We start from the raw sequence: 17,995 nt of genomic DNA on the forward strand, positions 1-17,995 counted from the left end.
GTTTTCATTCATAGGTTGCTTGGCCCCAAACTCCCACAGCTCAGTCGTTGCGCACTAGCTGGGCACCGGTGTTTGAAAAACTCCTGTGACATTGCTGCATTGGCTTCATTATGCACTGAGGCAGCACTGCAGAGGGAGCTGAGACAGGACAGCAGGGGGAGTCCTTAAAGCACAGAGACACAAGATTTTCAGGGACTGGACTCCCTTTCATACCCTCTCTTCCCCCACTCCCTGATTTCCATCATTTAGTGCCAGTTTCCCTAAAACAGCCTCCTTCCCCAAAGACTGTTCTGCCCTCCACCCACCCACAATTTCTCCCTCTCTCCTCACCTCTCCCCCACACCCAATACATTCTGTGCTGTTCTGGGTATGGAAAGTAACTGTAAACCATGCTTAATTAACCTGTAGGCTCTGGTTGCTATGCACTGCTCCCCAACAGGGTAAAGTAAGCCAGAATGTACTGGTGAATTTGGCCCTAAAAGTTAAAATATTTTAGGCTGATACTGTCTATCTTCAAAACATTAGAAATATCACACAGCAACATTTGCTTTGGGGTTTTTTTGTTCAGTGTTAAATCTATGACATTTAAAAAAAAATGTAATAAGGAAATTCCCAGACAAAAAAACATATTAAAATGGAGTTAAGGTTGAAAGTACAATCTGTTATTCAGGGAGAATACATGATGTTTATCCCAGAAGCAAACTTTGTAAACTGAGGAAGTACAGAATTAGTTACATTTTAAAATAAATTCAAACAGGTGAAGGTGTGGAAATGCACAGGTAGGGCGTGCAAACAACCTTAACACTGCCTTATATGTACAGTGGAAAAAATATGAAAAAGAAACAAACCCTAACCACAAACACTAAAATACATAAATCGCAATTGTTTGTGTTTTGATGCTGTCACCACAGTGCTTTCCTCGCTGGGATGAACTGAGGTACAAGTGTACCACTAAAAACAAAAGAATTATAGGCTGAATTTGTACATGACACAACTCCGTTACTTTCAATGAAGTTGAGTCTTCTGACAATACTCTTGGGATGAATTTAATAAAGCAATAAAGCATTATAGTATATTTTTACTACTGTTAGCTAAATTCCTTTCTTTTATTCTCCCGTTACAGAATAATTTATTCAATGTAGTTATTGGGTAACCATACTGGGTAATACTTAATGGCAATATCTCAGGTTAAAGATAATTCATTTCTTTGTACCCTTTCAGGTATCAGCCAGGCCTGCAAACCTCTTGGCGGTTATTCCGTCTCTTTGAGTAGTAAGCTCCAACAGTGAAGAGATTAAAAAGCTTGTTTCTTGTTATTAAATTAAGATTTAGGTCCTTCGGGAAGTTGACTCTTTACTGCAGGGGTAGGCAACCTATGGCACATGTATAACGATAACAATTCTAACTGCCTGTATTTTGAAGAAATATCTAAAACAATGCATATTTTATGTAGCTTATGTACTGAAACCTCTAGGTGCTGCAGCATGAGTTAAGGAGTTTGGCAGATTTCCCCCTGAATTCTTTTGTTTTTAGTGGTACACTCGTACCTCAGTTCATCCCAGCGAGGAGAGCATTGTGGTGATATAGTGGCAAAAGCCAATTAATTCCAGAATTTTGACTAAACCATTCAAATACTGAAGAACTAAAGTGCTTGGTTTGACACACATGATTTACCAAATTTTATATGCCAGCTTATATTTTTACATTAACATTAGTTAGATTTTGGCTGCCTGACACTTTCTGTAGTTTTTTGCTAGAGGTTCAATCCAGATTTGAACTTTCCCAGAGTTCTGAGATATTCAGATGGCGGTTCAGGACCATTGTTCATTTATAACTTTGGTTTTGAATCTACTTACATATGCAGTAGCTTTTTCTTCTTTATCTATCTGCTCTTTCTTTCTAAAGTCTGATTGTGGCAGATAGATAAACTTGCAAGGCACTCATATACTTCATACAGTGCTGTATAAATGAACAATATACCGCTACCTATTTGTTTGTGTTTGGTGGCCCTTTGTGTTCCTTTCTCATTACTCTTCTCAGTCTTTGGTGAGTTCCTATTGCAAGTCAAGGATACTCCTGTAACCTTCATTTCTGAAAACCTCCTTTCATTTTGCTTTGGCTGCTATGGGTCTGCCTCATGGAGCATAACTGCTACTGGTATTTGGACAACTCAGCTTGTTTTTTAAATTGATTTTGTGTTTTTTTAAAACTTGAAGAGTTAGTGTAGTGTATTGATTACCTCTCAAATTCCAGGATTTGTGTTAGTAATCCTGGCATTGTTTAATCATTTTATAAGTTTCTCATCATATATCCACTGGAGACCTACTTGCCTCTAAAAAGGGACTTTGTCATTCCACTAAAATGTGTTGGAGATAATAGACTTAGAGGTTTTTCCTTGTATTCTGTAACCTATATCATTCAGTTTCCCTATCTAATTAAGACTAAAACTCACGTAAATACAAAGGGTTCACAAAAGGCTCCCTTGTACTTTATTAAACATGGGTCTGATTCAACTCCCACTGGAGTCAAGAAGAATTTTTCCATTGACTGCAATGTGTGGTGAGGCAATGGGTGATTTCACCATAACTGCACCCCCATTTACTATCAAGAGAACTAGTTCACTAGTAAAATGTGTGATCTAATTTTCTGTCCCAGAAATGGAGAAGGAAAATAGGTATAAGAACAAATGCAGGTAAATTAAAATCTGACTTTTATTCACACATAGAGGAGATAAATTCATTTTGGGATACAGTAAAATGAGAGACAAATGTATGGGATGATGACCATACAGATTGCTTTTGATTAAGAACCATGAAAGAAATAACGAGAATTATACAGTAGATTTCAATGTGAAAACATCTGAATAATGAAAAAGAACAAACGACAGGATCCTCTTTTCCTTACTTCAACAAAACTCCCACCTAAGCCATTGAGAGTTTTGTTCGAATGAGGACAATGGGATCAAGCTATCAGTCTTGGAAATGATTTTGATATGCATTGCAAATGCAAGGGAAGGGGATGGGGTGACTCAAATGAGATTTAATAATATGCTATAATGTGACTTACAAATAAACCAAAAAAGTTAAACCAGGATTAGGTTTTGTTTAGAAATAAAAACGAGGACGTTAGAAAAACAATACATTTCATTTGTAGTAAGTGCTACTGGATCCAGTCTCACTGACTTCATGCTGCACACAATTTGAATGGCTGTGCACAATCAGGGTCTGATCCCAGGCCCTTTGAAGTCAATGGAAAGACTCTTCCAATGGAAGAAATGTAACATCAAGGCTTGTTAATTTTTTGTCTTAATGAGAATGGAAAGATGTTTGTAGGGATAGGGATTTATGACCCCATTCTGCTAGGTGCTGAGTAATTCTTGCGAGATGCTGAATTCAGTGGGAGTTGAAAATGCTCAGTATCTCACAGGATGTTCTCAGTACCCTGCAGGATGGCACCCTTTGGCTGTGACTTTCACAGAGGAAGGACCTTTGAGACATACCGTACCGGCTTTGAAAGAGGAAGGCAGAGTGATCTGTAATTGCTGTGCTTGGACCACTGGAATGTAGGAAAGATCTGCCTTGTATATGCACTGCAGACAGTGCTGGATTCCCACCAGGGCCCAAAGGGCTGTATACTTCAAGGAGAAGCCCTAGCTCTCCTTGAGCAGGTCACTCAGACTACACAGGAAAAATTTGGCAGCTAAATTACTACACAGATTTAAATCTGTCCAGTTTGGGGGGTTCCAAAAGTTTAGCATGCTGGAAACTGAAGAACAGATGTTTGGCCAAAGGGCACTTTCTGGGTGGAACCTATTATCATCGGAAGTGGTTCTATGAATTTAAATATGCAACCTTACAGACAGTATTAACCCATCCTTGCAGAGAAGGTTTATGCAATGATCAAGTAATTTGTCTCCTGTACTGTGTTTGGATAACCTGATACTTCACAATTGTACCTCAGCATCCTATAAATGATATATTGTATATGCCAGTGGGCCACGGTTCCTGCTAAAGTCAAATTTAATTAGAAAAAATGAGAGCCATATGGTAATTCTGAATACAAGAAAAACAATGCCTGTGTGTTTGGATCTGGCACACTCAAATATTTTCTTAGAGAATTAATTTTAATTCTTGCTTCTGAGCACATAACCACACATAAATAGGATTTGATATTTTTATATAATCCACCTGACTTGTATTTACTGCTATATATATTGAGTAAGCATTACCTGCTAGTACATACAGAAGGTGTAATAATAAACAGTAAGATGTAAACTTGCACGTTAAATGAGACACATTTTAAATAGTTGATTAGAAAGAACACCATTATCTAAAATTACAAAAAAAAGTAAGTATTGCTTTTCTAATGTGCATTTGTTTTTTGTTCACCAACGTGACAAAATTATACTGTGAGGGGTAGATAGCGGAATTCAGTTTTAAGATCAAGATCAAGTGTGTTAATAAAAGGCAATACAATAATCTAACTCTCTGAAACAGTATTTGAGTCATTTATGGCACTATGCATAGGTTAGAACTATAAAAGCAGGCTTAATGAGGGGAATTATATATTAGGAATGTATGCAAATAGTTGACATAGTTCACTCCCTCAATAAGTATAGAAATCAGCAGTATCAGCTACAATCATTTCCATCTAAATTGGAAGCAGAGTTGTTAAAAGAATGAACCTTTTGTTATCCATTGCCCATTCCGACAAATGCTATTTTCCATTTCCTTTATTTAGCCAAAGACCGGCTCTGCTCTTTGTGGGCTTGGAGAAGCTCTGCAATTTCCATGTGGGCAGATTTCAGAGCGACAGACAGAGCAGAATTACCACTCTACATGGGAAAAAAAAGAAAATGAATTTACTATGCAAATCTTTCAAATAAAAATCTTACTGGACAGCTAAGGGTTAATGTCAGTTGAATGTGGAGAATTGCATGTGCCAGTTCTACTAATGGGAAAAGGGGTTGGATGCATTACAGTGACAAAATTGCCCATAACGTCAAAATGGCCTAATCCTTCATAGAGTCATATAGTCCAAGGCCAGAAGGATCACTAAATCATCTAGTTCGGCCTCCTATATATCACAGGCCACCAACACCACCCAGGACCCACACACTAAACCCAACAACTACAATGAGACCAAAGCATTACAGCCCACAGGATACCAGCCTATTATGTGCCACAGGCAGAGAGTAGGAGGGACTGAAGAGGACAAGTGCTCAAGGTCCCAGCAATGACAGAGAAATGATTCAATGAGATATACTCAAATAATCCTGGCAAGCGACCCACACCCACATGTAGCAAAAGAAGGCAAAAAATAAAACCATGGTGACTGCCAATCTGACCTGGGGAAAATTCCTTCCTGACCCCATATATGGCGAACAGTTAGGCCCTGAGCATGTGAGCAAGAACCAGCCAGCCAAGCACCTGAGAGAGAGAAAATGCTCGGAGCCACTTCAGAGCCCTGGCCCTCCCTGCCCAATGTCCCATCTCCAGGCGTGGTCATCCCTGATGCTTCCGAGGAAGGAGAAAATAGTATTCAAATGCCAGATGTTTCCCCCTTTTGTCCGTTTTCCTGAGAAAAGCATCAACTGTAAGGAGATGTGTGTGAATCTGAACATAGTCTCTGATCACAGTATTTAGCAGGCTGCCAATCTTAGTTACCAGAGCAGCTGCTATGTACATTGGCCAAACCAGACAGTCTCTCCGCAAAAGAATAAATAGACACAAATCGGACGTCAAGAATTATAACATTCAAAAACCAGTCGGAGAACACTTCAACCTCCCTGGACACTCAATAACGGACTTAAAAGTGGCCATTCTTCAACAACAAAGATTCAAAAACAGACTCCGAAAAACTGCAGAACTGGAATTAATTTGCAAACTGGACATCGTCAAATTAGGCCTGAATAAAGACTGGAAGTGGATAAGTCACTACAAGAACTAAAAATTTTCCGCCTACTGTTACTTACACCATCTTGTCAACTGTTTGAAATGAGCCACCCTGATTACCACTACAAAAGTGATTTTTCGTTCTGTTGATAATAGCCCACTTTAATTGAATTGTCTCGACAACCCCCCCCCCCCACTTGGTAAGGCAACTCTCATCTTCTCATGTACTGTTATATATATCTTCCTACACTCCATGCATCTGATGAAGTGGGTTTTAGCCCACGAAAGCTTATGCCTAAATAAATTTTTTAGTCTCTAAGGTGCCACTAGTACTCCTTGTTGTTTTTGTTTTTGCTGATACAGACTAAGATGGCTACCACTCTGAAACCTGCTTTCTCTCAGTAGCTGACGACCCAAAATTAAGATGAGTTGTGGAGAGAGATTATAACAATCTCCACTTGTGTATGTTTATATTAAACAAAAGACATTATATTTGGTGTTCAGCTTATAGTCATGACACTGGGCTGTCCATCCTGAAGTTGGTCAACTTGATTTATCAGCATAAGACAATTTTTGCCATCTTGCTAGGTCTAGTTAGTCTGTTTCTAATTAATTCATCATGGTAGTATCTTGCTCAATTTTGGGTGCTGTCAGCAATGACTATTTCCCATTAAATAATGTCCAAAAAATTGCTGTTTATTTAGAGTGTGCGTGTATTTGTCTCCATTTGAGTGTATATGTGTAAACTACCTATTGCCACTGACTATGCAGACACAGATTGAATACAGACTACTGTACTAATCTCCGATAGCTAGCCCTGCCCGTACGTTCTTGTCTGCTCTTTCAACCTCCTCTGGCATCATCTTGAAACAATGCTGCTCTCTGGTAATGAAGGCTGTGAAATTCATCCTGGATAATCAACAGTGGTTGTTGAAGAGACAGTGCATGATCCACCTCCTTACACACGAACAAAACCAATGCATTACAACCACTGAGAAATTCCACACTTACAGCCACTGTATATAATTCCTCAGAAACTTCATCAGTTAGTTGGCAGCGTGGTGTGCTGCCAGCTTGCAACTGGTCTGGCTATTAAACATTTAATTGTGTTTATGTAAATACCATTGTTCAGTCCTTGTCACAATACCGAAAGCTGCAAATGTATAAGTAATGCTTCTTTGGTGTTTCACATGAGAAATATGATAGCAAGGCACCTGGTACAAAAAAGCAGCTTTGTGATGGATTTGGATTGATTTGGGGTCTTCAGCAGGTGACTAGTTTCGCATCAGCAGTCACCTTTCAGATTAAAACCTTCAAGTAACATTATAGTGCAGCACATCTTTATCCCTTACTAGCACAATCTGCTGTCTAATTAATTGCGTTAAACAGAGGGAAGGAAGCAGATACAAATCTGTAATCTTCTCGATTCCACAGGCATGGAGGAAGCTAACTTATTGCCTCAAATGGTCTTCTTTATTCTACGAAAATTTCCTCTCCTGTTGTTTCAGTGGTTTTCACATTGCCAGATGTCCAGGTGAGATTATGATGTACACAAGCTGTAAATAACAATTTCTGCCCAGGAATTAACTGCCAGTTATTCACTCAATGGGGTTTTCAAATCTTCCTTAACTAAATAAGATAGTGATTCACATCTTGTGCTGCTACTGAAGACTATACTCCCAAGGCTGAAATGAGATTTTTAAATGTGCTAATGTGATCTTTGCCAAGGCAGTAGTTTCCTTTCCAGACAGATGATCTATCCAATTTATGAGGGGTGAAAAGGGAGGACTTGGACAATTTGATATATATTGCTGATAGGGCTTTCGTTGCAAGGCTCTCTCTTGTCAAGATCCTAAGAGCTCACTTCTGCCTTTCAGATGCATTGGTGCAACTCTCAGTCATTTAAATCAGTGTATCCAAAGGGCAGAACTAGGCCCTGATGTGTTTTTCAACTCACTTCCTGTCTTGGTGACTGCTGTCTGGACATTCGTACTAAATGGCATGCTACGTGCTAGCCTATTTAAGGGATTAATGGAAAAACTCCCATTGACTTCAGTTGAGCCAGGGTTTCACCCTATATATTATTAACAGGTTTAAATACATCTTGGCAAAAATTTCAACAAGGTTGGCTTCCCTTTTATGGGTGCAATTTGCACCTACAAAATTTGTGCCCATATTTTTGCACCCATAAGAGTAATCTGTGTATTTGTACCTCTAACTTGGCTGCAGGTGCACATCAGGTAGTTAGAACTGCAACCACTCTGCAGCAGCAATGCATTGTGTTGGTTCAAAATCTCAGCTGAATATTTCACCTCTAAAAGAGCAAGGTGTGACCTATGCTCTATTAAAAATGTACCCCTTAGTGTCTGTAGGTGTGCTGGGCATAAATATTTCCCCATTGTGATTTTCTGACATGTTCATAATGCAGTGATTCTTTCCGCTGTAGCTGAGAAGATCATTCAGAGGTACTCAACACCCACTCATTGACATCAATAGGAATTGAGAGTACTCAGGGCCACAAAGAATCAGGACACAATGCCTAAATATTAGAGCTGATCAAAAAAGTAGAGTTTTTTTAATGGGAAGTGTTCATTTTGGGCAGAAATTTGAACACCAAAATATTCTGGCTGAGAACTGAAATATTTTTATTTGAAAATACTGCTCTGATGCCTTATGGGAGTTGTAGTTCAGGTGATTCAAGCTCCAATTCTCCTCTGTTGGCTGGGCTCCTTGGATGGACTACACCTCCCATGATAAATAACAGTCTACCTGTGTGGAGAGGAGAAATGGTGCAACATGGGAGTCCCTGGCTGTGGTACGTCATGGAAGATTGTGAGGGACTAGTGTATGTTAGGGTGACCAGATGTCCCGATTTTTGGAGCTTTTTCTTATATAGGCATCTATTACCCTCCACCCCCGTCCCAATTTTTCACACTTGCTATCTGGTCACCCAACTATATGTTCCTATATCAGATTACAAACTTCATTTTGTTTTGTGAGTGCCATTTTGATTGCCTACACTTTTGCCTTTTACCCTCCATCTTCTGCTAGGACTTCCAGGGAGGTGTCATGAGAAATTCTTGCAGCTAGCAGAAGGTTAACAATCCAGGGTCATTTACTTAGATGGTCTCCCATTCAAATACATGCACCCTAAGACAATGACCTAGCTGCTGCCTGAGGAACCAGTTCAGCTAGGTGAGTTTGTAACCAAGTAATGAATCACCTGATGAGGGATTTGAAGTCACTGAGGAGACTGGGAGCGTGTTGGGACTGGAACCTTATAAAAGGAAAGCTCTCTCATTGGCTGTTACAAATGGCACGTCAGCATTCTGAGGAAGGAAATGAATTTTTCAGTTGTGACCCCCGTTAGTTAAATGGTGGGTACACTCAGTTAGTTGATTCTGATAGGTGCAGTTCTTTCAATGGCCCCGTCAAGTGGAGAATTGGACAACATTTGATTATGTGCCAGGTTTTTACATAAAACTATATGGTTATAATGAAGCTGTGGTCTATTAACATAATATTTTTCTGTGGTTTGAGCAGTGCATCATAATGCTGGAATAAAGCTCTAAGCCAGAGTGAATCTTCCTCATTATTTTCAAGATGTTTTTACACTTCCAATTATCTGGTATATGCCAATGGGGCATGTATTATCATTTGTAACCCACTTGTTGTCTGTAACGTACAGTGCCGAATGCAAAGGGCTGTATCCAGGCGTACTGAACATGTACAAAATAGGAAACATCTTGAGCTCCATGTTGCATGCGCGCAACCCAGTTGTTACTTATTATGGTATTTTAAAGAGATAAAGGCCTATGCTGGAATCATTCTCTCTCTCTCACGCTCTTTCATCTACCAAAACTCCAGCACAGGATGCCGCTGTAGTTCAGTAGTGTTGAACGTACATGTTCACTGTATTGTACAGTGACCCTGTCTTAAGCGAATGCTCAATAAACTGAAAAAAGGTTTTTTTGCTTAATGGAAATGACCTCCTACAGATGCTGGAGTACAACTGTAGTTAGTACATTTGGGGATACTTCGGAGGTAGTCTATGAAGACAGTAGCTTGTCTGGTAGGGCAGGTTTCATTGCACTTCTAAGTATGCAATTGTGCAGCTTGGCTTGGAATTGAAAATTGAGTTAAAATGTGGGTTACTCATCCTCCAAATCCTTAAACTGATCCAGTCCCCTTTATTTGTGAGACAGGCAAGGCACAGAGCCAAAGCCCACTCACTAACATGTTTGATAAGGGAGATACTTTGGTTTCCAGGAGGTGTCTAGTGTCTGCTCCAGTTCTAAGGCAAGAAAGCCATATGGTTTCTTTAAATATTCACTAATTGGCTCCTGGCAGTGAGTGTCTGAATATGTATATTTTTTTTTACAGTACATGCTGCAACCACCTGTTTCCCTTACCTTGTCCGTTAATGTAGTGTTACAACCAGGGTGAGCCAGAAGAAGCTTCGCGATCTCAGCATTGCCATGCTGACAGGCAACCATCAGTGCTGATGTTCCATTATCATCCTGCTGGTTTATGTCAGCCTTGCAAGACAACAAGGCTTTCACCATATCTCCCCTGTCATGGCTGACACCTAATATTAAGGCAGTCTGGCCTCCCTAGGAATATTGCAAGACAGACCAAACACAATGACAGACCCATCAAAGAAATGTAACTTTATTTACACAATCTAAGCATTCAAATAGCATAGCAGCCTTGCTTGGAACACAGGTAGCCCTACAGCAGATGCTGTAACAAATCCAAGGCCATTTATAACTTCAGGGTTGACTCTTCTACATGTCATGGCTCCTCAGAACTTCACTGCGACAGTAAGGCTAAAACTCACATCTGATCTGCGTGCTCCAAAAGCAAAGGCCCTGTCATTGGAGCTATAGGAGATTATCCATTAGCTAGTAGCTGCATAGGGCTTATGATATGCAGTTCCAGTTCTGTCCTGTAGTCAGAGGTGATACACGTTTACACTGCCAGCTCAGTATCATTTTGTCTGAGGTATGAAATTTGGAAGCAAATTACAATGGGAGCTCTCACCATGACTTGAGCGCTGTGGTGTGTCAAAAGCTCCTTGAAATCTGGCCCTGGCCAAACTGGCCATGTCGTTTGTTTTTATTGCCAGTGTAAAGCTATCACTGCTTGTAACAGCAAAGTAAACTAGTGAAAGCTAAAGTGAGAAGGGCCCGGTTGCCCTTTACACGAAGGTCCTTAGTATTACACTTATAACCACACTAACACTGCCTTTACACTGCCACAGCAAAAAGAACACAAATGCCAGAGTTGTGTCAAGGAACCTTAGTGTAAACCAGAATCAGGCCCAGAAAAGTTTACACACCCATGACTAAATAATCATGTGTAGTGATATTGTTTCAAAAATAATTATTCTGTGGTGTCCTGATAGTTCACCCCTGAACAATTGCCCCTCCCCATAGTGGTTCACATTCTGGGGGTTTTTAGGTTAATTTAATTCACCTTCATTTCTGAGACTCTTATTTCAGATTTTAGCCATTGTTTAGCAAGCAGGTGGGAGTCAGAAAAAGTGAATGTTTGCATCTGCAAAGTTCTGCATCTCAACTCCCATCCAATGGCAGCTGAGGGCATTTAGCTGCATGTGGCGGATGCTCAGTATAGTGAAGGATCGAGCCCTCTGAGTTTTCCTTCAAGTACTTTAATTAGCAACTGATTAATTGATTGATACTTGTACATAAAAGCAAGGATTGAGAAGCAGCATTGAAACAGGCAAAGTCCAGAAGGTTTAATTCGTCACAGTGGACTGCACTGTTTGGCTGAATATGCTGCTTTAACTTTCTAAACTGGCAACTTCAATACAATACGCACACTAACACACACAATCTTGCTTCTCAATTTCATGAACATAAGAACAGCCATACTGGGTCAGACCAAAGGTCCATCTAGCCCAGTATCCTGTCTTCCAACAGTGGCCAATGCCAGGTGCTCTAGAGGGAATGAACAGAACAGGTAATCATCAGGCGATCCATTCCTTGTCGTTAGTTCCCAGCTTCTGGCAAACAAAGGCTAGGGATATCATCCCTGCCCATCCTGGCTAATAGCCATTGATTGACCTATCCTCCATGAATTTATCCAGTTCTTTTTTGAACCCTGTTATAGTCTTGGCCTTCACAACGTCCTCTGGCAAGGAATTCCACAAGTTGACTATGCGTTGTGTGAAAAAATACTTCCTTTTGTTTGTTTTAAACGTGCTGCCTATTAATTTCATTTAGTGGCCCCTAGTTCTTCTGTTACGAGAAGGAGTGAATAACACTTCCTTATCTACTTTCTCCACCCCAGTCATGATTTTATAGACCTCTCTCATATCTCCCCTTAGTTGTCTCTTTTCCAAGCTGAAAAGTCCCAGTCTTATTAAACTCTCCTCAGATGGCAGCCGTTCCATACCCCTAATAATTTTTGTTGCCCTTTTCTGAACCTTTTCCAAGTCAAATGTATCTTTTTTGAGATGGGGTGACTACATCTGCACACAGTATTCAAGATGTGGGTGTACCATGGATTTATATAGAGGCAATATGGTGTTTTCTGTCTTATTATCCATCCCTTTCTTAATGATTCCCTACATTCTGTTTGCTTTTTTAATTGCCGCTGCACACTGAGTAGATGTTTTCAGAGAACTATCCACAATGACTCCAAGATTAAATTAAAAATTAAATTGAGATATCCTATCTCCCAGAACTGGAAGGGACCTTGAAAGATCATTGAGTCCAGCCCCCTGCCTTCACTAGCAGGACCAAGTACTGATTTTGGCCCAGATCCCTAAATGGCCCCCTCAAGGATTGAACTCACAACCCTGGGTTTAGCAGGCCGATGCTCAAACCACTGAGCTAGCCCATCCCCTGCATTGAGCTATCCCAAGATCTCTTTCTTGAGTGGTAACAGCTAATTTAGACCCCATCATTTTAGATGTATAGTTGGGATTATGTTTTCCAATGTGCATTACTTTACATTTATCAACATTTAATTTAATTTGCCATTTTTGTTGCCCAGTCACCCAGTTTTGAGAGATCCTTTTGTAGCTCTTCGCAGTCTTAACTATCTTGAGTAGTTTTGTATCATCTGCAAATTTTGCCACCTCACTGTTTACCCCTTTTTCCAGATCATTTATGAATATGTTGAATAGGACTGGGCCCAGAACAGACCCCTGGGGGACATCATTATTTACCTCTCTCCATTCTGAAAACTGGCCATTTATTTCTACCCTTTGTCTCCTATCTTTTAACCAGTTACCAATCCATGAGAGAACCTTCCCTCTTATCCCATGACTGCTTACTTTGCTTAAGAGCCTTTGGTGAGGGACCTTGTCAAAGGTTTTCTGAAAATCTAAATACACTATATCCACCAGATCCCCCTTGTCCACATGCTTGTTGACCCCCTCAAAGAATTCTAGTAGATTGGTGAGGCATGATTTCCCTTTACAAAAACTATGTTGACTATTCCCCAATAAATTATGTTCATCTATGTGTCTGAGAATTTTGTTCTTTACTATAGTTTCAAACAGTTTTCCCAGTACTGAAGTCAGGCTTACCAGCCTGTAATCGCTAGGGTCACCTCTGGAGCCCTTTTTAAAAATTGGTGTCACATTAGCTATCCTCCAGTCATTTGGAGCAGAAGCTGATTTAAATGATAGGTTACAGACGACAGTTAGTAGTCCTGCAATTTCACATTTGAGTTCCTTCAAAACTCTTGGGTGAATACCATATGGTCCTGGTGACTTATTACTGTTTAGTTTATCAGTTTGTTCCAAAACCTCCTCTAACTCCAGGAAATTTGGGACAGTTCCTCAGATTTGTCACCTAAAAAGAATGGCTCGGGTCTGGGAATCTCCCTCACATCCTCAACTGGGAAGACCGATGGAAAGAATTCATTTAGTTTCTCTGCAATAGCCTTATCTTCTTTGAGTGCTCCTTGAGCATCTCAATCATCAGTGGCCTGACTGGTTGTTTAGCAGGCTTCCTGCTTCTGATGTACTTAAACATTTTTTTGCTATTACTTTTTTAGTTTTTGGCTAGCTGTTCTTCAAATTCTTTTTTGGCCTTCCTAATTATATTTTTACACTTCATTTGCCGGAGTTTATGCTCCTTTCTATTTTCCTCATTAGGATTTAACTTCCACTTTTTAAAGGATGCCTTTTTGCCTCTGACTGTTTCTTTTAATTTGTTGTTTAGCCACGGTGGCTCTTTTTTGGTTCTCTACTATGTTTTTTAATTTGGGGTGTACTTTTAAGTTGAGCCTCTATTATGGTGTCTTTAAAAAGTTTCCATGCAGCTTGCAAGGATTTTACTTTTGGCACTGTACCTTTTAATTTCTGTTTAACTAACCTCCTTGTTTTTGTGTAGTTCCCCTTTCAGAAATTAAATGCTACAGTGTTGGGCCACTGTGGTGTTCTCCCCGCCACAGGGATGTTAAATTTAATATTATGGTCACTATTACCAAGCGCTCCAGCTATATTCACCTCTTGGATCTGATCCTGTGCTCCACTTAGGACTAAATCAAGAATTGCCTCTCCTCTTGTGGGTTACAGAACTAGTTGCTCCAAGAAGCAGTCATTTAAGGTGTCAAGAAACTTTATCTCTGCATCCCTTCCTGAGGTGATACGTACCCAGTCAGTATGGGGATAGTTGAAATCCCGCATTATTATTATTGAGTTTTTTATTTTAATAGCCTCTCTAATCACCCTGAGTATTTCACAGTGACTATCACCATCCTGGTCAGGTGGTCTGTAATATATCCCTACTACTGTATTCTTATTATTCAAGCATAGAATTACTATCCATAGAGATTCTATGGTACAGTTTGGTTCATTTAAGATTTTTACTTCATTTCTTTCACATATAGTGCCACTCCCCCAGCAGCACGACTTGTTCTGTCCTTCCAATATATTTTGTACCCTTGTATTACTGTGTTCCATGGATAATCCTCCATTCCACCAAGTTTCTGTGATGCCTATTATATCAATATCCTCATTTAATACAAGGCACCCATCTTATTATTTAGACTTCTAGCATTGGTATATAAGCACTTTAAAAACTTGTCACTTTTTAGCTTTTTATGCCATTACATGAGGTAATTGAATGGGCCTTTTTTTCTTTTGACTGTTTCTCATCAGATCTTACATGTATTTTATCATCTTCCTTCCTCTCCTCCTTATTAGGAAATAGTGAATCTCCATTTATAGACCCCCCCCAAGGGATGTCTGAACCATGTGCTCCTCCACACCTGTCAGCTTTTCCTCAGCCCTTAGTTTAAAAATTGCTCTATGACCTTTTTAATTTTAAGTGCCAGGAATCTGGTTCCATTTTGGTTTAGGTGGAGCCCATCCTTCCTGTATAGGCTCCCCCTTTCCCACAAGTTTCCCCCATTATTAATAAATCAGAACCCCTCCTCCCTACACCATCATCTCATCCACGCATTGAGACCCTGCAGTTCTGCTGATCTAACTGGCCCTGCGCGTGGAACTGGAAGCATTTCAGAGAATGCTACCATGGAGGTCCTGGACTTCAATCTCTTACCTAGCAGCCTAAATTTGGCCTCCAGGACCTCTCTCCTATCCTTCCCTTAGGGCAGGTAATCATACATGCGGCACTGGGTAGCCCCACTCTGTTGCTGGACTTCTGCCTGCATTCTCTTTTTATTCCTGAAGCTTATTCCTTTGTTGTTGTTTTGTTTTTATCAGGGGGTGTTTGGGGCTTTAAGTTTAAAGAAGTTTAAGGAATGTTAAGTGTATGTAGCCCCCCCCACACACTCCCCCTGTAAACTCCCTCGCAAAACTCCCTTGTTCACTAGCTCCTCTGGTTGCTTAGGTGTGGGCTTTTTAAAGCCCTGGTCTTCCTGAGTAGCTCTGCCCCCTGATTAAGGGTTGATGGTGTAAGCATGTTGTAATGCTTGATTTATTCTCCCTATAAGGCTCTTTAAGGGGACATAATTATGAAGGAAATAAATTCTATCTGAGGATTATTAAACATGTTTAGTTACTCTGGCTGAATTAGCATCTAGAAGGTTCTACAATGCAGCATCTTTATAAGGCTAGTTCCCATATGTGCTGAGATTTAATTAATTACACAATAAATACATTTCAAAGTCATCTTGTTTAGCCAGATCTTTCACTCCTTTATTCAATCTGAACTCACACTGGGAGTAAGTAATAGGAATCGAACAGGTCTGATTATAATTAGGGTGGTATGAACCCTGCAGGGTTTGGCTTGTGAATGGGTTTGTCAAGTGAATCCTGTAGTTTGGGGTTGGAAGGGAACCTATCCCTATGGTTTCCATGCATCACCAGTTCACAGATATATTCTGTATAAAAACTTAGAATCATAGAATTGTAGGACTAGAAGGGACCTTGAGAGATCATCTAGTCCAGTCCCCTGCACTCATGGTAGGACTAAGTACTATCTAGACCATCCCTGACAGGTGTTTGTCTAACCTGCTCTTAAAAATAACAGATGATGGATATTCCACAACCTCCCTAGGCAATTTATTCCAGTGCTTAACCACCCTGACAGGAAGTTTTTCCTAGTGTCCAACCTAAACCAACCTTGCTGCAACTTAATACCATTGCTTCTTGTCCTATCCTCAGAGGTTAAGGAGAACAATTTTTCTCCTGCCTCCTTGTAACAACCTTTTATGTACTTGAAAACTGTTATCATGTCTCCTTTCTGTCATCTCTTCTCCAGATTAAACAAACAATTTTTTCACTCTTCCCTCATAGGTCATGTTTTCAAGACCTTTAATCATTTTTGTTGCTCTTCTCTGAACTCTCTCCAATTTGTCCACATCCTTCCTGAAATGTGGCACTCAGAACTGGACACAATACTCCAGTTGAGGCCTGATCAGCGCAGAGTAGAGCGAAAGAATTATGTCTTGTGGCTTGCTTACAACACTATTGCTAATACTCCTCCCAGAATGATGTTTGCTTTTTTTGCAATGGTGTTACACTGTTCACTCATATTTAGATTGTGATCCATTATGACCCCTAGATCCCTTTCTGCAGTACTCCTTCCTAGGCAGTCATTTCCCATTTTGTAAGTGTGCAACTGATTGTTCTTTCTTAAGTGGAGTATTTTGCATTTGTCCTTATTGAATTTTATCCTATTTACTTCAGACCATTTCTCCTGTTCGTCCAGATCATTTTGAATGTTAATCCTATCCTCCAAAGCACTTGCAACCCCTCCCAGCTTGGTATCATCCGCAAACTTTATAAGTGCACTCTCTATGCCATTATTTAAATCATTGATGAAGACATAGAACAGAACTGGACCTAGAACTGATCCCTGCGGGACCCCACTCTATATGTCCTTCCAGCTTGACTGTGAATCACTGATAACTACTTTCTGGGAATGTTTTTTTCCAGCTAGTTATGCATCCACTGTATAGTAGCTCTGTCTGGGTTGTATTTCCCTAGTTTGTTTATGAGACGGTCATGCAAGACAGCATCAAAAACCTTACTAAAGTCAAGATATACCATATCTACCAGTTCCCCCCTATCCACAAGGCTTGTTACCCTGTCAAAGAAAGCTATTAGGTTGGTTTGACACAATTTGTTCTTGATAAATCCATGCCGACTCTTACTTATCACCTTCTTATCTTCTAGCTCTTTGCAAATTGATTGTTTAATTATTTGCTCCATTATCTTTTCAAGTCTATGTTCACTTGTACAAACAAACAGGGACTGTTGATGATTGTTATGTACCTGACTTGCCCGTATGTTTACGTCCCCTTCTTTCAACAGCTTTAAGACCACCTCCATGTCTTCATCACTTTCTGCTGATGCCAGTGGTGTGATCATCACTGCAGTATATCCAGCTTTATTTTGATGGTCCACATCACAAACACCTAAAGATGAGGGGGGGAAAGAGTCCTGAAAATCTACAGATAGTGCAGGGTTGAGTGACATAGCCAAAACACACTATACTATTTACAGATGGATAACGGATACCTGTGAGGAAATTTTAGGCCATTTATGGCCAGTTGCATCATCACAGGAATCTGCTCTTTTTAACTTTTTTTTTAAAAACTGATCTCACATTAATATTGAGATCTGAAAGTGAGAGGCCTAGAAAGTTGAA

General features: G+C 40.1%; 1 protein-coding gene across 5 annotated transcripts in view; it reads right to left on the reverse strand.

Annotated features, from left to right (window-relative positions):
* Positions 1-2,693: 2,693 nt before the first annotated feature.
* KANK4 (KN motif and ankyrin repeat domains 4) overlaps positions 2,694-17,995 on the reverse strand; it is a 56,786-nt gene continuing 41,484 nt past the window's right edge. For 4 of the 5 annotated variants that reach the window (XM_008167868.4, XM_042851386.2, XM_042851388.2 and 1 more), the window contains 3 exons: positions 17,620-17,762; positions 10,307-10,507; positions 2,694-4,834 (listed from right to left, as the gene is read on the reverse strand). In XM_008167868.4, coding sequence (XP_008166090.2) covers positions 4,733-4,834; positions 10,307-10,507; positions 17,620-17,762 — 446 coding nt within the window. In that variant the 3' untranslated portion in view covers positions 2,694-4,732. The remainder of the gene's footprint in view (positions 4,835-10,306; positions 10,508-17,619; positions 17,763-17,995) is intronic. The other variant, XM_065553941.1, reaches the window with a different exon arrangement.

Source organism: Chrysemys picta, chromosome 8, assembly GCF_011386835.1.
Source record: "Chrysemys picta bellii isolate R12L10 chromosome 8, ASM1138683v2, whole genome shotgun sequence".
NCBI lineage: Eukaryota > Metazoa > Chordata > Testudines > Emydidae > Chrysemys > Chrysemys picta.